The sequence below is a fragment of the Myotis myotis genome, unplaced genomic scaffold, assembly GCF_014108235.1.
Source record: "Myotis myotis isolate mMyoMyo1 unplaced genomic scaffold, mMyoMyo1.p scaffold_m19_p_12, whole genome shotgun sequence".
Lineage (NCBI taxonomy): Eukaryota > Metazoa > Chordata > Mammalia > Chiroptera > Vespertilionidae > Myotis > Myotis myotis.
Window position 1 is genome coordinate 40,494,784 of NW_023416316.1, and position 20,686 is coordinate 40,515,469.

Genomic DNA, 20,686 nt, shown 5'->3' on the forward strand with positions numbered 1-20,686 from the left:
CACCTTATTTTATTATTATTATAACTGTTATTGTTATCATTTAGTACTTGTGTATTATACTCTAAAATTCTGGAGCATTAATAATAATTCTGGATTTCATTAATAATTTTATGATGAAGAAACCTATCTTTTTTTTTTTTTCATTTCTTAGTTAAGGCTTTATATAAGCTGGTGATTTTTTCCCCCCTTACTTTCTTGAGCCACAGAAAGTTGCCAAACTGTAAACTATGACATTAGGTCAGTTTTCCCTCAAATTGTGATGTTGGTTTTTAGAAATAGCCACTGGAAAAAGGAAATTACCTATTGAAAAGAGTCCTAGGAAATAAGGGTTGATAGATGCCAAAGCTGACTCCAAGCCTCACCACGGCTGCATCATTAAGTGTTTCAGATGTCGAAGGGGAGGCGGGGGTAGACTTTTGGCATGCTTTCTGTCAGAATAATCTGAGTCATTAAAAAAGCACTCAGCACTAGAAAGATTCTTCAGGGCTTTTAGGGAACTATTAACTAATTAATCCATCCTCCGTTCTGAGACACAGTTTATAGTTGTCCTCATCTTACTGGTGAGAAAATGAGCTGGAGAAAAACTAGGGTCAGACTTCGGGAGGCCTCCATTCCCTTCGTTACACATTCTGTGTGGACATTGGGCTGGGTGGGTCAGGGGCATGGGGGGAGTGGGGGCTGGTGGAAGGGCTTTACCAGCAGGGGTGACCTGTGCTCGGCCCCTCTCTCCGTGTGCTTGCTGTTGGAGAAACACGTCAGTTAATGCCACGCTCTGTGCAGAACTCCTGTGAGTGAGACTACGGAAGCTGCTAGGAAAGGAACTTCATGGAATTTTAATAGCTAACATTTATTAAATGCTTATGATGTATCAGGCCCCCTTCTGGGTACTTTATTATTCACTTAATCCTCACAGAGCCCAATGGGATAGGTGTTGTTACCATCCCGCTTTATAAATAACTTAAGAAAAGCAGCTGAGGTGGGATTTCAGCCCTGTGACTTGGGCTTCAGTGCTGTGCTCTTCACATTTAGGCTATAGCTGCCTCTTTTAAGTGTAGATAAAAGAAGAGCCGTATTGGTTGGGGTATGGGCTGCAGTATGATGGCAGCCAAGTCAATTTCATTCTTTTTATTTTACATTGGCCTCCAGTTTTCTTTCAAAATGCTTGTTGCTTCCTTGCTAAGGAAGATTCTCCAGAACAGATTCCTCATTGGTCAATGGATCCAGTTTTTATTTTACTGTGTGTGCACAACCTTTTTTAGGGAAGAGAACCATTTTGGGACATATCCTTAGAGACACATGCAGATGCATAGACGTTAGTAAGGCCCTTTGATTTTGTTGCTAGCATATACTGTAAAACACTGCCAAGTTGTAATCTAATTCGTTGCTGCAGTGCCATCAGAGAATTTAAAAGTGGAGAAAACTAAGGGATACAGAATGTTATGGGTTTTGTACATTAATTATGGTTAATAATATATGATTAAGGAGTCTGTGTTTGAACAGAAAGGAGGACAATGAATAAAACCAATTTCTCAATCTAGCTAGCCTTTTTGACATCAAAAGCCTTTAGGAATTATACTTTCATACTTTTAAGCATATCATTTCACCTTATTACTGTCATTTAGAGGCTTGAGAGGAGGTTCTCTCTGTTTAAGCACAGATTCATTTTTGTTCTCACATTAGAGATTTTGGAACCAAAACTAAAATATGTAAGTTACCAGATAAAAGGTCTTAACTGGTGGACTCAAGGAAGCAAAAGTCGCCTCTTCAGAGCAGCCTCCATTCCCTCTAAGATAGCTTCTCTCCCACCCAACCGAATGTATTACTATGTGTTGTCTCCACAGCACTTATCTGTAATTATCCTTTGTTTTCCTTTTTGCCTTTCCCACTACAGTGTTCATTTCATTTGATCAGGCATCTTGTCTTGGTTACCACGGTATTCTGGAATTGTGTTTTGTGTGTACAGAATAGTCACCTGTCTTTATAAAACAAGTATGTCAGTGAAGTGCTGCTAAGGGGACGGGTCCATGTGCATTAAACAAACTCTTGTTTTCCAACAGGACATTCCCAATTAGAGGCTTTCAGATTTACGATGGGCCCATTCATCTCACCAGGTGCACTTTCAAAAAATATGTGCCAACTCCAGATAGGTATACCAGTGCTATTGGCTTCCTCATGAAGAATCCCTGGCAGATAACCCCCAGAAATAACCTCTCCCTTGTGAAGTTTGGTCCACATGTAAGTATGTCCTTTTGGTTCCTATATAGTTACTGCGATGGGAGGAGGAGGGGTAGCACATCCCCAAAGACAAAGACAGAAACAAAGGATTCGTACCAAGTCTTTATGACTGGGGAGGGGGGGGAATATATGCAAAAGAAAGTCTTAAAATTTATTATTCTTTCTGTCCCGTTGAGTTCAAGGTGAGAATAGAAGTCCCAGGTGACCTGGGGTATTTTTTAACATTCAAGTGATACCTTGGAAAGGAAAATAACCTAAATTGGTGGCAGGGATTGTAGCATCTCTTAAGAACAAGAGGACAAGGTTTGGGGAAATTCAGTGTAATGATCCAAGAAGAGGTTTGCGATCTGCCTGGAATTGTACTTGTCTAGGTCTACTCTGGGGAACTTCAGGAGAAGAAGAGGAATACTGGGTGGTGTGAAACAAGTTGTTTTATTGACAGGCTTTCCTAGCCTCTGGCAGAGGGTGACCTGTGCTTGGCTCCTCTCCCCTGTGCCTGTTGTTGGGAAATATTGAATGTCATTCTCTGCTAGACTCCGTGTAGAACTCCTGTAAGACCATGGAAGCTACTGGGAAAGACACTTCATGGAATTTTAATAGCTGACATTTATTAAATGCTTATGACATAGCAGACCCTGTTCTAAATACTTTATTATTCACACTAAGGAAATACTTAGACTGTGTTTTAACTGGGAAGTAGAAGACATATGAACAAGTAACTAAATCACTTGAAAAAGAAAATGATTAACTAGTTGAAGTTAGAGTTTATAATAGATTTTTATTTAATTAAGATATAATTTACATACAGAAAAATGAACAGATTGTAAATGTAACATTGATAATTTAAAAAAAAAATTATTTATTGCTGACAGTATTACAGATATTCCTTCTCGCCCCCTCTCCCCGCTTTGCTCCCACCACCTGCTTCCTGCCCCAGCCCAGGCCCTTACCACTCTATTGTCTGTGTTCACGGGCAATGTATATATGCATATAAGTTCTTTGGTTAATCTCTTTCCATCCCCTAAAGTTTATAATTTTTAACAAATGTGTATGACTGCTTAATTCCCTTTCCCACAGTTCTAATTTTTCTTATTGCAGATTAGTTTTGTCTGGAGAGCAGGTAATAGTTTTAACTGGAAGAAAGGGAAACCACCAAAGATGAAATTTCACATTTGCTGCTTGACCTCCACAAGGCTTTGGAAAAATGTTCCCCCTAGGCATGTCATAACTAATGGACATCTTTGATTGACTGGGTGCCTTGATTGACAACTATGAACTGTCAGGGCTGTTTTAATCTCCAAGCAGATGGAATGGATATGCAGGAGGATCCTTGCAGGGGGTGCTGACTAAGACGGCAGGAGTCCTCATTTGGTGAATTCCTTGTTTTTCACTGCCCTCAGGTCTCTCTGAATGTCTTCTTTGGAAAGCCTGGCCCCTGGTTTGAAGATTGTGAGCTGGATGGTGACAAGAACTCCATATTCCACGACACTGATGGCTCTGTGACAGGATACAAGGACGCTTACGTGGGAAGAATTGACAACTACCTGATCCGCCATCCTAGCTGTGTGAACGTTACCAAATGGAACGCGGTGATCTGCAGTGGGAGCTACGCCCAGGTAGGCCAGGATGCGTTAGGATGCCTGCGTCCTTGCCAGCTCCTGACATCACCGCTTCTGTGAGGAGTGCTCTTCAGCGTGATTGACACTCTCCAAAGCATGATTTTCTTTAGAAAAAAACAGCAAAAGAGCCAGCTGGTATTGCTCAGTGGTTGAGCATCAACCTGTGAACCTGGAGGTCATCGTTCAATTCCCAGTCAGGGCACATGCCCAGGTTGCCGGCTCGGTTCCCAGAAGGGGCGTGCAGGAGTCAGGATCAATGATTCTCTCTCATCATATGCTTCTATCTCTCTCTTCCTCTCCCTTCCTCTCTGAAATCAATAAAAATACATTTTTTAAAAAAGTGAAAGAAAAAAATTCAGTAGGAACCATGGGCTAATAGAATTTTATTTCAAGGCCCCCCCCCCCCCCTCAAACCAACGTGGAAATATGAGTCCAAGAGGGGTGAGGGGATTTGCCCTTGGTTAAATATGGGTGGGATGTAGCTGGGGTGAGAACCTATCTTTCCCGAGTCTTAGGCCAGGCTTTTTGCCATGCTACTGCTCTGCCCCAGAGAGGGAGCTTTATTTCCTTTCAGGGTTATTATCTCTACTAAATATGGGAATCCGACTTGTGGGGCAAGAATATCAGTATTGCATGGAAAGTGAGATGTTTCCAGAGACAGAGCTAGGAATTGGAAATGAGTGGACAAGGAGACATTCAAGGAAATTCTTTGAATTATATTACGACATAATGTTTATGAAAATATGAAAGGGATGATATAGACCGTGAAACACTTCTTTGGGAACATTAAGCTAGTGTGCATTTATTAACTGGGTGCCCAGTAGAAGAGGATGGATTAATTTGGGAGGTAGTACGTTCAGAGCACAGATACTTGAGCCAGACTGCCTGGATTTGAATCCTGGCTTCATTTTTCCTTAAATATGAGTTGAGCAAGTTAATAACCACTCTGTTCCTGGGCACAATGAGGATAATGCTGGTTCCTCTCATACGAGGCTGGTGAGAAGACAGAATGCACGGATATACGTAAAGCATTTAGCCCATGGCTTCGCACATGGTATAGTGTTTGCTGCAATTAGTATTATTTGAGGAGCAGAGCTCTAAGTTGCAACAATTATTTTAATAGTGATATTTGGGTAGATAGAGAGGTTGCAGATGGGGGTGTCAGTTGCCCAGAATTTTGAAGGAAGCAGTTTTATTTCCATATTTTATATAATTAAGTGGTAAGATTTAACACTAGACAGTCGAGGGAGATAAAAGATAAAGGAGAAGGGGAATTAAGAGCATATACAGGAGAATTAGGGAAGAGCGAGGGACCTTCCAGGGGGCATTGGGCTCTGATAGTCCCAAAGCAGGAAAGAAGCCTGCCTGGTTGGTTTGCTGCTAAATGCTCGTATTTATAGGGAGGGCTCTTCTCGGGGAAGGACCAGCCAGTGGTGAGGGCCCTTCCCGAGCTCTGGCTACTCTGCCTGTCAAGGGTGTGCTCATGGGTTCCTGCATTTCAACTTCTGAGGCTACTGTGGTTCCTGCCACTGAAACCTAGAGTGGGAGCTGCTTGGAGCAGAATTCTTCATTGCTCTTCTGATTTTGAATCATGACTGCTGAAGAATGCTATGTTCTTAAGTTAAAAAACAAACACTTTACAAAGATTTTTATCTATAGCTAAGACAAAGGATTTAAGAAGGATAAAGACTAGAGAGATTTTTCTGGTTTATTTTAATATAATATTAGCTTCATTGTTGTGGGCTTTCTTATTCCCATTTATTTTAATCATAATCATCCCCTAAAATTAAGTTGAGTCATCAATACCCAGGAAGTGATAGAAATTCTAGAATTAAAATAACACAAAAACAAAAAGATTTTAGTCCTTTTGTAGCTTCAGTGTTAAATTTCTTGCAAGCCATGTATATGTAAGGTTGCATTTGTGAGTCTGTCTGAAAATGGGGTGTGCTCACTAATGAAAACTTTGTATTTTAAAATTACTATAAATGGGTCTATAAACTCTTTGGTTTATGATGTAGTTGAGACTTGAACCTGATTCTTCTATCTTACAAATCAGGGTAGTAATTCTATTTTATTTGAAGATGAAGAAAGAAACAAGTCATCTAATACTTCCCAGGAGGCTCTGGGATGATGGGACTACAGGTTAGAAATTTTCTCCTGAGAATTTGGAATTGGGGCTGGGAGCTCAGATCTGCAGCCATTTGTTGTTACTGAGCTGATGGATAATACTCTGTGTTTATAGGCAAAAGACAGAAGCAACTGGACCTCAAGGCAGAACAAACTTTATTTAGCTATTTGTAAATTTATATTAATTGAATATCTGCTCTTTGCTACCTATTCTATGTAAACTATATTTAATTCTATATAATATAAACATTTTAGTTATATATAATTTAAACCTTTAAGTGGTTTTAGTAGATAAGAGGACTATACTGAAGTAGTCAAACATGAATGAGAGTTTAGAAGATTTTCTGCTTCAAAAGATTTATAATTGAGGAATCAGTTATGGACAAAACTGTAGAAATGACCAAAAGAGAAAAACAGAGAGCAGTATTGTGGATTAAATACAATATTCTGCAGATGTTCTAATACTTATGGGGAAATCTGTTATAGGATACTCGTTTATTTGTTTTTTGGGGGGTTTTTTGTTTCTTTTTTTTAAGAGTGAGAGTAAGGGAGAGGGAGAGAGAGGGGGGAGAGAGAGAGAGAGAGAGAGAGAGAGAGAGAGAGAGAGAGAGAGAGAGAGATGTCATGTGAAAGTGGAACATCTATCGGCTGCTTCCTGCACGCCCCCTACCAGGAATCGACACCAAAACCCGGACCTGTGCCCTGACCCGGGATTAAGCAGGCAACCTCTTGGTGTACAGGACAATGCCCAATCAACTGAGCCACACTGGCCAGAGCAATTCTCATTTGTTTTAGGAAATTGTTCGGAGATTTGTTTTGAGGGAAGGCTTTGTTTTGGCAAGGAGCTCATGCCACTGGAACAAATTCAGGACTTTCAAATTTGTCTCGGTTTAAGATGTTTTTCCAGTTTTTGCAGAGTGCTTTATAACCCTTTTTCCTTTGAAGGGGTGAAAAATGACTTCTTGGGCTGATGTAGGTCATGGAAAATTGCAAGCCCAAACTCTAAGGTATTTACATTTTCCCTCTCTTGCGTTCGAGGAAAGTCTCTCAGATTTGAGTAGAGAGTATCCATTTTCACATTAATTGACTAATTTCTTATATGTGCATTCTTCAGATTGAGGGATTTTTTTGGACAGGCTGCATAAGCCACAAAGGTTTTATATTCTGATGAATAAGCTGGCCTGTTGTGGTGGAAGAGATGATGACGGTCTTGGCTAGCAGAACACATGGTCTGTTTTTGCCATTTCAGTTTAAGCAAACTTCATTGTATGTGTGGCTTAAGATGAAGTTGGCTACCCCTCATTTAGTCTGGCATAGATCACAGAATCTCTCTCTCGAAACTAGAGACACTTGGCTTTGTGCTGGAAATGTTTGTTTGGCTCTCTAAGTGTTCATGCTCTTCCCCATGATTCTTAATTTATTTTTTGAAGGTCTATGTGCAGACATGGAGCACTCAGAATCTGACAATGACCATCACACGAGATGAGTACCCATCCTACCCGATGGTGCTTCGGGGCATCAACCAGAAGGCAGCCTTTCCCCAGTACCAGCCGGTGATCATGCTGGAGAAGGGCTACACCATCCACTGGAACGGGCCAGCGCCGAAGACTGTATTTCTATACCTCATAAATTTCAACAAGTATGTTCCCATTACTGTTACTTCACATAGCTCAGCAAGTAGGAATCTAGTGGAGAAAAATAGTAACACACCACCTTTGTAGCAAGTAAGGATGCCGATATGTTGTACTACATTTCTCTTGTGGGGAGGCTGTATATTTTAGGTGGATGGAATCAGGAGATTACACAAATTGAATCCTTTCATTTTTTTTTCTTTTTTTAAAGTTTTTTTTTATTGATTTCAGAGAGGAAAGGAGAGAGCTAGAGAGATAGAAACATCAAAGATGAGAGAGAATCATTGATTGGCTGCCTCCTGCACATCCCCTCCTGGGAGGGATCGAGCCCGCAATCCGGGCATGTGCCCTTGGCCGGAATCGAACCTGGGACCCTTTAGTCCACAAGCCAACGCGCTATCCACTGAGCCAAACTGGCTAGGGTGAACCCTTTCATTTTGAAAGCATTTCTGTTTCTCTGCAGACAGGGTATTGTGTGCTGAAAGCCATTTAACAATAGGTTCTCATATTGTCTGCTGAATACTTTAAGGTCTATGTGTTGTTTCAACTGAGCACTGGGTTACCTAGGAAAGAAAAAGGTTTTTGAGGCCAAGGTTAGATTTGACAGAAGAGAGAGGTGTGGTTGATCAGTAATGTCTGCTATGGGTAAAAGGTGGAAGAGTAGTGGCATGAATGCCAGGCATTTGCCACTCCTGCCTGATTTCTGTCACTTCTTGGTTTCCCAGTTGTCTGTCCTAATAATACTATTTACAGTCAAAGGCTCTATTTGTACATTAATTTATTCAAGCATTTACTGTTTACCAGAAAATGGTGAGGGAGAAAAGTACTTGCCCTCCAGGGGCTCGCAGTATACAGGTAGAAAAAAAACCTCAAGAAAATCAATAAACTGATACTGTTTTTTAGTGGGCAAATAATAGGGCACCTAATTCTAGCCTTGAGGAGCTGGGCCAGGCTGTGCTGAGAGAGCGATACTAAATGATCTGTCTTGTTACACAAGCAACAGATTGGGGAAGGGCTATCTCTGTTTGGGGACTGATGGATGCAGTGCCCTGGGAGTGTAGGGCGTGACAGGAGATGAAACCAGGAAGGAGTGATGGGCCTAGAAGGGCAGAGTGAAATCAGTCTAGACATGTGTGGTGGTTAACCAATGGGACTCCATGAAACTGTTCAGATATATACCTGGAAAACTGACATGGCTTATTCACCTGACTGGTCATAAAGTGCTAACTTTTCTGAACACTCTTAAAACACACAACTGAAACGAAGAGGTGGACATAGAACATGCAGTTCTAAGTAGGTCACTTCCAAGGACTGGAGAACCTGGTGGATGCTCTTATTCTGAGCTGTGAAGTTTCTGGCACAAGTCCCACACGGAACCCGTACTGTTTTCCTGTGACATTTGTTGCTGCTTCTCTATGCCTTGCTGGAGAGTTGCACCTCTACCTATTGAGTCAACCAAGGACTCATCCTTATCTCTTCCTTTTCCCTTATTTCTTCATCTCAGCAGTGACCAAACCCTGTCAGTTCTGTCTGTAATGCTGTTGATAGCGCTCCACTTTTTTCTACCTCCACTGTTTGTGGTTGAGTTTAGGCCATTATCATCTCTTGTCTGGGTCCTGCTGGGTCTCCCCACCTCCAATCCTTAGTCCACATTGTGTCCAGGGTGAGGTTTTTGAAAGCCAGTCTGGTGTTATCACTCCCATCAGTGAGCTGCAGACAGTCAAAGAAACAAATGAGGTTGGAGAGGACTTACAAGAAATAGAAAAAACTTGTATCTGGCAGGTTGTGAATTTTAGGCGAGATACTATAGTCAAATGCTATGTAGGGTTCTGGTCAGTGTCATGCGTAACTTTTAAATAAATACCAAGTAAAAACATTATAAAGTGAAAAAAAGACTGAACCCAGAAGTTACAAAAATCCACATGGGCTTGGAGTCCAGTCAGACTTTCCTTGTTTAATTAGCTGAAAGTTTGCAAAAATTACATCATGGGCAAGAGGAAGAGATGGACAATCTTATTTTCCAAATTTAGTATAATTATAGAGAGGTCATAGATTTTGTCACTTTAAAGGTTATAAAAGCTGGACTTATTCATTAAACAAAATATGGAAAATACAGAAAAACATAAAGAAAATTGAAATAACCTATAATTTTCTTAAACAGGGTGAGGCATTATAAACATTTATAGTGTTCTCTCTCTGCCCTCAAGTATTTTCTGAGCATATAGAGATAATCAAAATTTATTTAACTACTCCCTTTCCCCATAGATATTTAGACTGTTTTTCTCTTGCCCACTCCCCCTTTACTATTATAGATATACCACAGAGAACATGTTGCTTTAATGCATTTTGGTCTGCATTTCTAATTATTCTTTAGTGGTTTTAGTGGGTGAAACTTTTGTGAACAATTTTAAGGCCCTGTTACTTATTGTTTAAAAATTCTTTTAAATGATTGAAAAGTTCTGGAAATGGGTAGTGGTGATGGTTGCACAACTTTTGAATATACTTAATGCCTCTGAACTGTAGAGTTAAAAATAGCTAAAATGGCCCTGACCGGTTTGGCTCAGTGGATAGAGCGTCAGCCTGCGGACTCAAGGGTCCCAGGTTCGATTCCAGTCAAGGGCATGTACCTTGGTTGCGGGCACATCCCCAGTAGGGAGTGTGCAGGAGGCCGCTGATCGATGTTTCTAACTCTCTATCCCTCTCCCTTCCTCTCTGTAAAAAATCAATAAAATATATATTTTTAAAAATAGCTAAAATGGAAAATTTTATATGGTGCATATTTTACCACAATTAGAAAATGCCCCCCCCCCCCAAAAGCAAATGATAAACAATATTAATTTTATGTCTAAGGATTTTTAACTAAGAAAAAAACATGGTGGCAAATTGGTCGTATACATCAAAGGTTTAAAAATATACATACTTTTGCCCTGGCTGATGTGGATCAGTTGGTTGGAACATTATCCTGTGAGCTGAAGGGTTGTGGGTTTGATTTCCAGTCAGGGCACATGCATGTGGTTCAGTCCCTGGTTGGGATGCATGTGGGAGGCAGCTGATTGTTTTTTCGCTCTCCCTCTCTCTTCCTCTCTCTCTAAAGTCAATAAAAACGTATCCTCGGGTGAGGATTAAAAAAAGAAAAGAAATAGACATACTTTTATATTTAGAAATTTTATCACTAAGTACTTATCCTACCTAATGTAGTAATAAAAGATAAAAATGTATTTATGGACAAAAAATTCTTTGGAAAGATTTTACTAGTGTGTACTTCTACTGTCAGGCTAGTGGTGTTTCATCCACCTTACTACATGTCCAGCCATCTCACTTAATTTTATTATCCACTCACAGTGTCAAAGTCTACCTTATCCAACTTCTATTCACATTCCTAGAAGTCCTGTTGAAACCAAGACGTTTCTATAAGCCATGCGATTGTTGTGAAAATATTGATAAGAGAAACTGGGGAAACATTTAAAGGTGGATGATTTATTAGCATGTCAGGGCTCAGGACTTCTATCGTTAGTGGCTCAGTGCACAGCAAACATTTCAGGAGGAGAAAATCATGGCTAGTGTTTATACTAGTGTATGCTGTAATGCCCCAAGTATATTGGCTCAAATGTGAATTCATGTTTTAATGTTCTTTTCTTGGTAGGAATGACTGGATTCGAGTTGGCCTCTGCTATCCATCAAACACAATTTTTCAGATTACTTTTGGCTTTTTACAGCGGCATAATGGCTCGTTATCCAAAATGGAAGATTATGAGCCTGTGAACTCACTGGAAGAATTGCAGAGGAAGCAGTCTGAGAGGAAATTCTATTTTGACTCCGGCACGGGGTAATTCAGTGCGTCCAGCAAATGAGAATTATTGCTGTTTTTCTTTAATGGAGAAATTACTGGTTCTTCAGCCTAACTAAGAATAGACTGTGATGTGATGGCTCTTTAGACAAGCAGCTGATGTGGGTAATTCTCTGCTCATCGCTATTAGAGGCTTAGAGAACTAGAATGACTCATAATTATAGTTGGCTGTAGGAACTGAGTGAAGATGTTTGTCGTATACCTATTAAGGCAATTTAGAAAGAGAAATTATCCTTGTCGATAAAGAACCAGTAGGCCCAATAGAAACTTAAACTAATTTCTTTCCTATAACAACTCTTTAAGATGATTATTTGCATATGATATAGTTCATATTTCAGTGAAAGCTCGTTTTTCTTTTCCTTAAAGCTCTCTCTCTCTCAAGTTGACCTTGAGTTTTTAAAAATCACTGTATAACCGTGGCGTGTTTGCTTTCAACTTTCTCTAGGCTGCATCTTTCCACTTTTTAATTCTAATCCTGTTCACCTGGGGTCCTGTTGGCTTTGTCTGCTCTTATCCAGTTACAGTCTCTCAGCCTTTGGGTGATGGTAGGCTCGATCTCCTGTACTCTTCCAGCAACTAGCATGCTCCTTAGCCATTCCTTAAGCTGATATTCCTCCTATGCCATTGTCTAGGCACCTGAGTAAAGACACTAATGTAAATAAGATGCATTTCTCCTGTGAATGCACAGTCCATTGAAGATATGGACATGTAAAGCAGGTCATTGGAGAGTGAAGAATTTAAGTGCTAAAAGCCCTGTGGTGGGATAGTCAGTGTGCCCTTTGAGGTGACCCAGAAGTTCAGCCTAAGGTAACCAGTGACATCCCAAGAGCGTGACTCTGGGACAGACTCCTGAATGAGCAGGAGGAGATGGACAAAGAGATGGGTGAAGGACAGTGTGGATGGATGCATGGAGGCATGGAAGAACGTAGCATGGCATGTTTGGGGGAAGACAAAGGTTCAAACTGGGGTGAGGGTGGCAAGTTTGATTTGGGGGAACAAGGTGGGGGGTTCAGGCAAGTACCTTGTTAGCCTTTGAATGAGATGCAACTTGTTTGCCCTCCAGCAGTCAGTGTGGTCAGCTTAAATCTTTTTTATTTTTTATTTTTTTATCATAGTTATCTTTGATTTTCAGTTTCTAATTAGACTTAACCTGCTTGGACTTTTACTCTCTACATGACAGAACTTCCACATTTCCAGTTGACTTTTCACAAAAATGAACAGAACAACCGAATTTGTAAGGACATTCTGGTGATCACACATTAATGATTACATGTGTAAAAAGGTGGGAAATGTGTCATCATCTGGGCCTAGAATCCCTCGGCCTTTAGGGTTTTAATTTTTTTTAATTACATTTATTTTGATGATTTTAATTGTCAAAAGGTCCAGGCTAACCAGGCTTGTATCATTCCTTACATATATAGGCTAAAATTACTGGATGTTGGGACAATGGCTGATTTTTACCTCATAATTGCTACTTGACCTCATATTAAAATGAGAATTTTTGATTCCAGTAATTGATTACATTTGATCAAACCTTTAGAACATTGACTTCCTTTGCTTTAGAAGGACTAGGTTTGCTGACAGATGTTGGACTGCTGCCTAGAACTTACTTTTCCATTCATCTTGGCAGTAGGAGGATAATTCAGAGTCGGTGGACTGCTCATTTCATTTGATTTTGGCCAAAGTACAGACAGAAGGACCTCAGGCCCATCTGCTCTTAGTAAACGTCGCAGGAATTGATTTGAAACCATTGCTTTTTGAATTGATTTTAAGCCAAACGAAACACAGTTGCTGTTCTTGTTCAAATTTTGTGCCATAAACCAAAATGATTTATAAACCAAAAAAAAAGAAAAAGAAAAAAAACCATGCTGATTTACCAAATTCTAAACTCAATGCAAGTATAAAGTTTTCCAAGGGATCCTTGAGCCAAGCCAAATTCCATCCTCCCAAATCACCTGTTGAACTTAATTCAAACCAGAAATCAACTTTCATATCTTCTACAACGATGGAATCAGGCTATCAAAATATTTTCTGAAGGAGTATTGAATTTGACTTAGGGGCCTAGGAGGATAGAAAGGAAAGAGAAACAACTTTATTAGTTTCATAATGTAGATTTCTTTTAGGGACTATTTACCTTATTAGAGGAATATACCTTTCGGCCATGAGTTCATTTGAGGAGTTTGTGTAAGTTTTCGAGAGGCAGTCTAACACCCAGTGGGTTGCGTTCTGTTTTGTACAGGTTGCTGTTCTTGTATCTCAAAGCCCAAGGCCGCAGGGATGGCCACAGTTACTGTTCATCTCAGGGATGCGAAAGAGTCAGGATCCAGGCGGCAACAGACTCAAAAGAGACCAGTAACTGCATGGCCAAAGCATATCCCCAGTATTACAGGAAGCCGTCAGCCCTCAAGCGGATGCCGGCCATGCTCACGAAACCCTGTCAAGGCTGCGGGACCCGCCAGGTAAACGAGTGGGCTGTGGCCTGAAACAAGGTCGGAAGGTTCCTTGCAGTAGGCGCATTTTGGGGGGAAACATCTACATTGCCAATTTGTCAGTGTTGCATGGTTTCTCCTGAACTTTGGCCCAGTATAGAATGTGATGCTCATAAGAAGCAACCTTGTCCAAATTATAATAAAGATACTTTCCTTCTCTGATACGGCAGTTTACCCTGGGTGACTGGATTTACTGGCTGTCATCTTCTCTTTCTCAGATGTGATTCTGCTGCACTGTTGTTTCTGGGTTTACATGTCAGTGATGTAGAAAATACTTTGTTTTATTGGCAGTGTGAAATTTCTCTTCTGAAAATGCAACTCCTGGAAATTGTTTTCTTTTTTGAAGGTGGAGAGCTCCTCTCTCCACCCCCCCCCCACTTCATTTTGAAGCAGATGCTATTTATTTGCCTGTAATTAAAAGGATAAGCTGGCTTTAGTTAGTTAGAAATGAAATACTTCTCCTGAAATATTTGTAATTAGCTGTTCTTCTTTTGGATCTTGAAAAAGCATTGCAATGGAAGGAAACCCAAAAATCAGGCACAGTGTTCCTTCCAAAGGAAGTCAGATCAATTCCAAGTACAAAAGAGGTGTAGCATTAATACTTAATCTTTATATAAACGAATATGGGTTAAGGGAAATGATTCTCAAAGTGTGGACCCCTAACCAGCAGCAACAGCAGCACCAGGGGACTTGTGAGAAATTGGAATTCCTGAGCCCAATTCCAGCCCTGCTCAACCAGAAATTCTGGGAGCAGGACCTGGCCGTCTGGGCGTTAACAAGCCCAGCAGGGGATTCTGATGTGTGTCCACATTTCACTGGGCTAGAGAATGTTTTTAAAAGCAAGAATTGCCACAGAAATACATACTGCGCTTAGACCTGATAATGCACAAGGCCACTAAAGGTTTTCAAACTTCTCATCTGTACTCTCCTCAGTCCAGGGGTGACTAAGTCCCAGTTCAGAATACTGGTCTGAAAAGGATCTTTAAACAGACTTGTGACTGTGTTTGCATAAAATGTTTACAAAGATGTACATACAAAATACTTTTATTTAGTCATTTGTAGAATTGACTTTATTAACAAGATCACAATTATTTGAAACGGTTGTTGTTCCAGAAAATGAGGAACAAAATCTTCTCATATTAAGCATGTATCAAAAGGTAGAATTCTCGGTTATGAAATAAGGTATAAAAGTTCAGGAAAACACTAGTTTGCCCTGGCTGGTGTGGGCTCAGTTGCTTGAGTGTCATCCCTACCCCAAAAGGTTGTTGGTTGGATTTCCACTCAGGGCATGTGCCCGGGTTGTGGGCTCGATTCCCGGGGTGTACAGGAGGCAGCTGATTGATACTGTCACTCACATCGATATTTCTCTCCTCCCTTTCTCTCTCTCTAAAAATCAATAAAAATCATTTAAAGCTAAACAACTAATTTGTTATAATTGAGTTTGTTTTGAGGCATCCTTTTGGAGGCAGATGCAGTTGACAAAATATGGCACTTTTTCCCTGTTTAGGTGGTGTTTACTAGTGATCCTCATAAAAGCTACCTCCCCGTGCAATTCCAGTCACCCAGTAAAGTGGAGACTCAGCGCGGAGACCCGTCTGTCATCTCTGTAAGTACCATCTGGCGTGTCCACTACTTCAGCTCCTCACTTTTATGTTTCACCCCGGTGACATCAATTATTTTTGGCAACAGTCACTTGTTTGTGACCACATTTTGATTATTGGTGGCAAGCCATACAATAGAGTTATAAATATCTCTTAAACATTTATGTTTCTAGGTAAATATATTTTTAAAAACTTTGTTTATCGATAACTTTTAGGTAAATGTTAAACTGTTCACATTACTCTTCATTCATTAATAGTGTTACAGGCGACCCGGATTTCATTTTTATAAGCGAAAAGGCATCTTGGGTTAAAAAATAATTGCCACAGGCAGTCAAAATGTAGAAAAACGGTGATTAACCTTGGTTTTTGAAACGTAAAAGGAACTTTCAAGTTGCTTGTTTAAAATGTGAGCAATGAGTTTTAAAATTTTTCCTCGGCCTTTTAGTTTGAGGTTCCCTGGCTCCCAGTTTTCCGATGAGGAAAGTGAAGTTGCAAAGTGTCGGTCGTCTTTCCTAAGTGGGGTAATAGGAGCACAGGCCTGAGCCTCAGTGTCAGCATTAGAATTTGGGCAAAGAGCCAGGCCAGCCAGTGCTAACCAGCTCTTGGCAGGTGGCCTGTCCAAATTCCGGCTGACTTGAGTGCCACCATATAAAGAGCTCTTTGGGGAGCAGATATCTAGCCATCCAGCTATTTCCAGCCAGGGCCTGGGCCTGGTCTCACGTGGTCTTTTTAGGAGCTCTGTTTTTTTTTTTTTTAAAGTGGTGGACAACACATTCACAAATCCACATAAATGTGGAAAAAATTCAACCTTACTCTTTATTTTGTTCTCAGGTTTTCATTGTGTTAATATATACATGTAACATAAAATTCACCATCTTCATCTTTGTTAAGTGTGCAGTTCAGTGGTATGAAATATATTCATATTGTGCAACCATCACTACTCTCCGTCTCCAGAACATAAATTTGACTTTTTGACAACGCGGAGTTAAGAATATTCCCACCGAAGGGGAGGGTGAAATGGGGAGTATTTTTTAATCAACAGGCAATAAAGTTTCAGTTGAGTAAGATGTTTAAGCGCTCGAGTTCCAGCTTGGTGTCTGGAGGGACTCAGTTGTATAAAGGAAGCAAGAGCTGGGTGCAATACTAGATCACTAGATAAAAATTTTGAAATTACAGTATAGTTGACGTACAACATTATGTTAGTTTCAGGTATACAGCATAGTGATTCTACATTTATATACCTTATGATGTGATCACTACGATATATCTAGTAATCATGTCACTGAACAATATATTATTGACTATATTCCCTGTGCTATACACTCACCAGATAATTAAAGAATATATTGTTTTTCCCAAAAAACCTCATACAGGCTATGCCACAGGCTCTGAAGACACTGTTTCACTCTATTGCTGCACACATTAGGTGCCTGGGACCCTAGAAAAGTCACAGGACATGTCATATTTTTTGTCATATTTACCAGTAGTACTTTCCACATGTGTTTCCTGAAGAGCCTTTGCTAGGACATGGCATTGCTTTATTTGTTTTTTTATGGAAAATGTTATATTTCCTTTAAGCATTAGGTTTTGGGGGAGGGACAGTTTGAGTGTGTTGAAGATCATTTTATATTTTTCCCCAAAATGTATTTCAATTTTAAGTATTCAGATTTTTATTTTTATGAAATAAATAAATGCCTCTTATTGCATTTTTTAAAATTTAATTTAAAATTTTCCATCACCATTTATACCCTCCATGCCCTCTGCTACCTCCACCCCTCCCCCTCCCACCACACACACACAATCACCACACTGTTGTCCATGTCAGATTTTTAAAAATAAGAGAATCACTTCCAGTCTTTCCAAATCTAAAGTGGTACTTAATTTACCTCAAGCATTTCCAGAACCATCCTCTGGATTAGATAAATTTAAACACAGCTAAAAGGCCATTTTGCTTTCTGGCAGATCAATAGTGATTAGAAATGAAATTTAAATGTAATTTCTCCCATCGAGGATAAAGGATAGTGGTGACTGTATTTCTCCTTTATTAGTTTTTAGCATAGTTTATAATTTTATAAATTTTAAACAGAAACAGTGTGCTTAATTCAGTATTGAATCATTTTTCAGTCTACATCTTTTTATTCCTTTCTGGCTGAGGAATGAATGACTTTGGATGTGTTTAGAGTTTGTTCATTTTTTTTTTTTTTTTTTTTTTGGAAAAGGTATCAAACCATTCATTTAAAGGGGATGACTGGAAATTATACAGTATAGTAATATACTTGTGGCTTAAAAACTGGTAAAATTACCATATTTCCACTTTGATTTCAAAGGAGATGAAACGATGGAGATGAGGCAATCTAGCTCCTCTGATGTTCTAAACCTGAACTCCATTGCGGTGGGCGGGGGTGGGGTGGTGGGTGCGGGGGGGCGGAGTGTAGATTTTTTTCTGAATCAGTGTGACAGTAAGTGAGCTGGGCTGCAGTATAGAGGCTGCCACCTGATTGCTGAGTTAGAAAGCTGTGACCCCAATGGGAGAGTATGTGTGTAAGAATGAAGGTGTTGGCCCATGCCCGATCAGGACACATGCCCAGGTTGCAGGCTTGATCCCCAGTAGGGGGTATGTAGGAGGCAGTTGATCAATGATTTTCCCTCATCGTTGATGTTTTTATCTCTCTCTCCCTCTCCCTTCCTCTCTGAAATCAATAAATATATATTAAAAAAAAAAAAAAGAATGAAGACCTTGAACCTGAAGAGAGAGTCCCCCTGCTCAGCCGAGTGCGGGCTGCCACGCTGTGCTCAGAGCCTCTTATTCAGTCTGTAAAGTCCAGTCAAGGCAAAGTCAGTGAGCACACAGCACCATTTCCAATATCAGCAGAGAAAGAGTAAATGGCACCTACCTTCTGAATCCTGGTGTAATTTGATTTGCGGGTTTAGAAGACAGAGGGATGGGCTGGAGAGAGGAGTCCTTCCAGAGATATTGAAATGGTGACGACAGCAGACGATGTTTCTGTATCCTCAGGTCAACGGCACCGACTTTGCCTTCCGAAGTGCGGGTGTCTTTCTCCTCATCGTGGATGCCTGCAGCGTCCCCTTCCGGTTGATGGAAAAAAAGTTTTTCTCTCTTGCTGATGTCAGCCTCATGGGAGAGTATTTAAAAACAGGCATCCCTCCAAGGTAGGTGAGACTTGCTCCACAGTGGGACAGCCACATGCGCGGTGACACCTGCTTCACCCTGAGCTTTGGTTTGTTTACCTGCCCTTATAACTGTGGGCATTTGGGACTCTTGAAAGGTTTTTATTCCTTTTTCATCTCAGACGGATGCCTGTGTGGTCTGAGCTGCTTGTCATTGTAAACCTCGGCTTCTCCATAGCGGGACTTAGCCCGCCTTGGGTGGCTCAGTGGTTGAGCGTTGACCCAGGAGGTCACGGCTCGATTCCTGGTCAGGGCACATGCCTGGGTGGCAGGCTCAATCCCCAGTGGGAAGATCTCTCATCATTGATGTTTCTATCTCTCTCTTCTTCTTCCTTCTGCTCTGAAATAAAAAACAAAATATAATGGGAACTTGGATGTTAGAAGAGTTTGCAGACGGTGGGAAGGAGAAAAGCCTTTCTTATAAGGAGAAAAGCTCAATATTCAGACCATTACTCTCTATGTTTTAGTAATAAATTTATCTATATTGCATCCGACTCATTCAGAAAAGTCATTATCACTTTAAAACATTTTTTTTTTAATCCTCACCCGGGGATATTTTTTCTATTGATTTTTAGACAGGGTGGAAGGGAGGGAGGAGACAGAGAGAAAAAGAGAGGCATTGATGTGAGAAGGACACATTGATTGGTTGCCTCCCCTACGCACCCCAACTGGGGCCAGGGATCGAACCTGCAACCAAGGTAGGTGCCCTTGACCAGGAAACAAACCCTCGACCCTTGTGTCCAAGGGCCAGTGCTCTAATCACTGAGCACCTGGCCAGGGCTTAAAACAATTTTTATAGACAGTTTTGCTCTGTGCCTCTGATGGAACCTCAGGCAGCAACGTACTATGACTGTGGCTGATGAACTCATCACTTGGAAGTGACTAGAAAAGAGCACTTTGATTTTTAAGTAGATGAGTATGTGGTCTCTCTTTTAAGAGCCCTAGTTTCTTTTCGTTTAATTTCTGAAGAAAGGTGCACAGGAGAGAAACCTTTCTCTTTCTGAGTTTTTGTCAGACGCTGCCTGGCGGCCGGGAGATGAGTTCAGGCTCCTCCCTGCTCCCTTGGCTCCTCTGCAGACGCTGATTTACTCACGAGCCTTCGTTTAGTGAAGCCACTAAAGGGGAGAACATTCGCTTCCCAGGGATTAAAGGCCCATCCAACCTTAGGCTCATCCTCAGTTGATCTAATCACGTATGCTCTTCACACATCACAGAACCAGATCTCAGTAAGTCCCATAAGTCACTGGATTATTTGAGTGTCATTTGCAATGTGTCTGTATAGCTCTATCTGGTTTAAGACACTTGTAGGCAATTCTTTTCCAAGGCCTTGGTTTTCTTTATGGATTTAAAGATTTTTCCTAACGTTGAAAAGACATGCACTTATTCCACCTAAAACAATCTAGTACATAAATCTCACCACAAATACTTAGGACAAAGTAGTAGGTCCTGTAAGTCACCCTACAGATTTATGAGTTACAGCCAACTCATTAAAATGTCACTAGGTTGTTCTTAGGAAGGCTTTTGAGCTACTTGTAGTGCTGTTTCTTGATCTGCTGGTTACACAAGTATGTGTAGTTTGCAAAAGTTGAATGTGCTGCACACTTAGGAATACTATTCTGTGTGTATGTTGTATCTTAACAAAATGTTAGGAAGTTACGGTGCAACTGGCAGTGACTTCTAGAGACACTGGGTATGTATGGGGTGCAAGTGGGTGAGGGGACCTGTAGGTGATATCATGGGACCAGCCTGAGTCACTATGACCATTGAAGAAGGTCAGGCCTCAGGGTTGCTATGGTCAGAGCCCTGGTCTGATTCTGGGTTTAGTCACTACTGCTGTTAGAAAGGCTTTCACAAAACCCCACACCAATGTAAAACTTAAGAATCTTAATAAGAAATGTCAAGACCCACATTAAGAAAATAAATGCTTTACTAAATGATACAGAAGAGT

The 20,686-nt window shown here is 40.6% G+C and overlaps 1 protein-coding gene across 12 annotated transcripts in view; it reads left to right on the forward strand.

Annotated features, from left to right (window-relative positions):
• CEMIP2 (cell migration inducing hyaluronidase 2) overlaps positions 1-20,686 on the forward strand; it is a 73,033-nt gene that overhangs the window by 48,802 nt on the left and 3,545 nt on the right. For 11 of the 12 annotated variants that reach the window (XM_036330854.1, XM_036330850.1, XM_036330851.1 and 8 more), the window contains 7 exons: positions 2,058-2,235; positions 3,636-3,851; positions 7,412-7,620; positions 11,256-11,438; positions 13,699-13,918; positions 15,456-15,554; positions 18,566-18,720. In XM_036330854.1, the coding sequence (XP_036186747.1) occupies positions 2,058-2,235; positions 3,636-3,851; positions 7,412-7,620; positions 11,256-11,438; positions 13,699-13,918; positions 15,456-15,554; positions 18,566-18,720 (1,260 nt within the window). The remainder of the gene's footprint in view (positions 1-2,057; positions 2,236-3,635; positions 3,852-7,411; positions 7,621-11,255; positions 11,439-13,698; positions 13,919-15,455; positions 15,555-18,565; positions 18,721-20,686) is intronic. The other variant, XR_004971278.1, reaches the window with a different exon arrangement.